The sequence below is a fragment of the Salvia splendens genome, chromosome 6, assembly GCF_004379255.2.
Source record: "Salvia splendens isolate huo1 chromosome 6, SspV2, whole genome shotgun sequence".
NCBI lineage: Eukaryota > Viridiplantae > Streptophyta > Magnoliopsida > Lamiales > Lamiaceae > Salvia > Salvia splendens.
The window spans coordinates 29,293,400-29,298,641 of NC_056037.1; the positions used below are offsets into that span (position 1 = coordinate 29,293,400).

General features: G+C 38.0%; 1 protein-coding gene across 1 annotated transcript in view; it reads left to right on the forward strand.

The window, feature by feature from the left end:
• The window catches only part of LOC121809069, a 3,514-nt gene extending 1,935 nt beyond the window's left edge, over positions 1–1,579 (forward strand). The window contains exon 3 of the mRNA XM_042209621.1: positions 1,534–1,579. Coding sequence (XP_042065555.1) covers positions 1,534–1,579 — 46 coding nt within the window. The remainder of the gene's footprint in view (positions 1–1,533) is intronic.
• The last annotated feature ends 3,663 nt before the right edge of the window (positions 1,580–5,242 follow it).

Genomic DNA, 5,242 nt, shown 5'->3' on the forward strand with positions numbered 1-5,242 from the left:
CTAAGTTAGAACTTGAATAAGTTCAATTCAGGGCTAAAACCAAGTTAATCGACATCTACGTACACAAATAGATCGATAATTTTAAATAAAAACTCCATCTTCTTATCCAACCAAGGAGGTCCGATTCATACAACCAACACAACACATTCATTACTAAATTTCAAGCGATAAAAATAGGCTAGAAAGATAGTCACACCTTGATTATCCCTCGTTGGTGCATTTAGCTCTTCGATTCACCATAAAAATGATGATAATATGGAAGAAAGGAGTTGCTTCTTCACCCTATGGTGGTGCACGGATTTTTCTTTTAGGATGGAAGGTGATGAATAGTGACTGATTTTAAGTTATTTATCATGCACTTCTTTCATTTGTTTATTATTTTCCATAGTATTCTTCCAAGTGGCACTTTTTAAATCTTTAAAAATTCTAGAAATTTCTACACTTTAAGGCATGTTGGAGTCAAAAATATTCATCCAACAATGCGAAAAAAAATTCCACCCCTTGGCTTCTAGAAGGTATTGTATTATTTTAAGTGAAAAGATGATTTTGCCCTTCTATCGAATTCTATATACAATTGTCGGTTAAATCCGATTTCTTTCCCACTTCCACCTACATTAAGCTTCTAATACATACTTCTATTAATCCTTTAATCATTAATATTTATTACTAATTATTTTAATTAACTGGATCTTTTTCGTTATCGAATCAATCACAGACAACTCTAAATCGACAATTAACACAAACCTTATCTTATTTATAATATAACTCATATATTATTTCTAATACTTAATCCTCATCACATTTTAACCGTATAAAAATTATCAACTATATTTTATCAACTATCATTATTTCCAATATCGATTTATTTCGTCGAAACCCTGAGTCGTCGATTTCTTAGCCTGAACATGAAATCGTCTAGAGTCATTTTTGGGATGTTACAAATCGTTCATTAGAAATAGTAGTGAACATTTTCCTCTCGTTGTACACGACCATGATATCGTTCAACTAGTTGTCTCTCCTCCTATTTCGCAAGCTGACTTGACAAACCTCATTTGTGGCGGTATGTAAGACCAATTGTTGTAACAGAATAGAGTAATTGTGTAATCGAGACAAACATAAACGTAAAGAGACAGAGATTTACGTGGTTCACCAACGTGTGTTGGCTACGTCCACAGGAGGAAAGGAGAACTAATTATATTCAAATTGTTTTCGGATTACAGAGTTTTGTGCCCTACTTCTATATAAATAGCACACAGACACGACGGGCTAGGCCCAATATACTAATGAGGGCCTAAAATAAAAACATAGCATAGCGTTGGGCTCGGGGCAAACATACAGATTCAAGGCATACTAACACAATTTAATCAACCGATAACCACTGGAAAGATTTCATCTTTCATCATTTCAACCATATTCTTGAAAGAGTCCTAAACCTTCAACATTAGAGAAATTTTTATCTCTTCTTGCATCAATCTTAAACATTAGAGAAACGTTTATCTCTTCTTGTATAATATGATCATCGAGTGTCACCAGGTATCTATGCAATGAAGTTCTTGATTTAGACCTTAACCGAAATTGATTTGCTCTTTTTTAATCATTTCACCACCATTCTATCATATTCGTTTTTTCGAAGTTTATCTGCTCTTTTGCAAGAAGATCTATATATTGTCAATCGGGGTAAGATAGCACAAAAAAATGTCCATTTGTCTTGCATACCGCCACAAATATCAACTAAAGTTGGTGGGCAAAACAATGGACATATTATGCCGATTGATTTTCTTTTAAAATAAGAGCTTCATTCCATTAAATTCACCTCTCATATTTGAAGCTCCATCATACCCCTGCCCTCCTCAATCTTGATAAAGATAATCCCAGCATCTTAGAAAAACAAAATCAATTTTCTTCTTTCATACACCTTGATGAAGTCTCTTTAACATGAACCAAAGATAAAAATCTTTCTATTATCTCCTCATTCTTGTTCACATATCTTATAACAATAGCCATTCGCTCCTTCACTGAGTAATCTCGAGACTCTTCAACCATTATGCAAAATAATTCTTCACCAAGTTCACCTAATATTTCAAGTGTGGTTTCAACGACAAACGCAATAACCAATTTTTTTTCTGAATTTATGGAGAAATCATTTGATTATTAGCAGGAGCATTTTTAAATACAACTTGCCAACCTCATCATTTCTTAAACTATACCAGTATATAAATCTCTAGAAAATTACTCCTATTATATGGTGGGATAGAGGTTGAGGACTCATCATCTCCTCTCTAAGCCAAACCTTGATTCAAAAGAAAACGAATAACATCAAGAGTTGCAGTCAAACGAATTTGATATTCCTTCTCTTGTCTGCACTAGATTTACTAACAACATAAGACAGCTTAGACATTATTGTATGAAGTGCCGTGTTCGAGCCCTCTTGACGTCAGTTGTAATATTTTTTTTATAGGAGTTTATTTGTAATTTCCAATTTCCTCCTTCATATAGGAGTTTATTTTTGTAAAAAAAAAAACAAAAACACACTTTGCCTTTGATTCACAAATTTTCATATTCAATTCTTTATTTGTTGTGTGGCCAGTGGCTGACCTAATATGAGCTCTAAATCTTTTGTTGGCTTTTTTTCCAATTAGAGAAACCACTACTAACAAAGGTTCCATCTCCTGGTGACGAAATACCACATTTTGAGAGAAAACACCAAAAACAATACGCAACATCTTCTGACGTACTATATTCAAGTGAACATAATCTTTATACCAAACATCTCTAAAACCCTATAATCTTTTCTATATTGTTTCTAGAAAAATCAAGACCTTTGATTGACAATGATCTCTAGCCATGTATTCTCTATGAATACGATCTGGAATATGTACATTAAATCCATCAATAGGCTTTCATAATCTTTGATCGGCATCTATCTCTTTTTCATCGAGTTCAATTTCGTCTAGATTATCAATCACCACATTATTTCAAAAATATTGTGATTCTTGTTTAGCTTCAACGTTAGCACTAGAAGAATCAATAAAATTTCTAGTTCTTTTCTTGAAATACTTTTCCATTAACCTAAATATTCACAATATACAATACACAATTATTATAATTATAAACATGATAAGATAGATACTAAAACATAAAGCAAAAAATAGTCTGGCCAAATATACAATCATCTCAATTCGTGCTCTAATTAAAGTTACTCTCTTTGTCCTTGATAATTTGTCACCATTTGATCGATCTGATACGAGTTTTAAAAAATAATAGAAAAAATGGTTGAAAAAGTTAGTGGTATATGTGTCCTATTTTTATACATAATTTTTACAATAAAATGTGAGTGAGAATGAGTTAGTGGAATGTGGGTTCCACTACCAAAAATGGTAAAAGTAAAAGGTGACAAAGTTTTAGGGACGAACGAGAATGGAAATAAGTGACAAATTATCCAAGGCCGAGGGAGCACAAATTTCACAATTTAACATTAATTACCTACTTCTCTCTATTCTCTCTCAAATAGTATTGTATACTGCAACCTTCAATCTGCGGGAGGTCACAAAGCCGACATTGGCAAGAATTTAGTTTTGAACTACAGAAGGGGGAGGAGCTCGGATTGGAAGACAGAGTGGAGAGCTGGAGATTAAATAGAGTAAGACTGTCCCCTCCTAACTCCTCCAAGTTCTAGCTAAGGAAATCTCCTCTAAGTTCTATGTAAGGAAATTGGAGAATGGTGTGAAAATTTGAAATGTTGCCATTTGTGTTGATTTGGGCTTAACAACTTTCAATTATTGCCTTCTGTATATTGATTTGGGTCGTCCCTCTCCTAAGTTCTTGGCCTTTTTTTCTTTATTCCGGCCCAAAACCAAATAAGTTTGGGGTTGGGTCGGGGTGGAGGTATCGTTCGTGGGGTTGACAGCACGTCGAAAGTTCGAATGTAGTATAATTTTTTGGTATTATGTGGTCGACTGTGGGGTCGTCCAAACCTCGCTCAACCCACTCCGTCCGCCATTGGTTCAGCCTATCTCACGACTTATTCTACAGCCTATCTCATTTACACATCGGCACTACTTTGTTTAAATATTTTGGCACGACATGTTTAAATTTTTGGCACGACAATGAACACTATGGCATAACGCTGACTAAAGTTTGATTCTCTGATGATTGTAGTGATTTTTAAGACCAGATTTAAAGAATACGGGAAATTTGATTCTCTGATGATTGTAGTGATTTTTAAGACCAGATTTAGAGCATCCACAATGGGCCGCCCTAAGCGCGCCCTATGGCGCGCCACGTCAGCAGTCTTATCCTCCTACCTGCAATGCGGCGCCCTAAGGCGCGCCCTATATGTTTTAATATTGTTCTGTTAATTAATTTAAATATTTTTCAAATATATAATGCAAACTAATTTAAAAACATAACGAGTAACCAAAAACCAACGAATATTGCATTAATAATTACACAAAAGTTCACGATTCAAATTGGCTAATCTACGCAATTTCCAACTTCCGGCGTAACTCATCGATCAACCCCCGGAGAATTTCGGCTTAGGCGGGATCCGTACCTTTTTGAGGGCCTTGTGCGTCTGCAACAACGTCTTCACCATTGAGGCTGCTGCCAACGACTCATACACGACTGCCGTCGCGCTCGGGGCTGGGATCGGCGATGGCGCGGCGGCGGTCGAGGATGAGTCGCCGCCGCCGCCCTTGGCCTTCACAGCCTTGACGCCTATGGGACGCAGGGAGGACATCGGTGCCGGAACTCTCAATGTCCTCGTACGTCCGGTTGAGGTCCACCGGACGAGTTCCGCTTTCGCTGCTCGTGTAACCACCAGCTTCGGTGGTCTTCATCCTCTTTGTCGCTCCGGTGTGCAGAATCCCGCCTTGGAACTTCTGCTTGTCCCTCAAGAGCGCCCAGATGGCCTCGTGCTTGAATTCGCCGTACATGGACTGGTACGACAACAACGCTTTAGCGCGCACGTCGCACAAGCTCTCGCCGCTCCTCTGCGCCCTCGCACACTTCTCGTAGTCCGACGAGAACAGGTTGATTTGCCTCTTCACCTGGTCCCAGTGCTTGCAGAGCTGCTCCCGTTGGCGCTCGGCGATGCGCTCCCAGTACGTCGGCTGCCTCTGGTTGTTCACGAATATCGGGTCCTCCGATATATCCACCCAACACCCTCGCCAATGCGAGGGTTTCATCCGACTGGTAGTTCGTACGGCCGGGGGCGTACTCTCACAAGTTCCCGGAGGTGGCA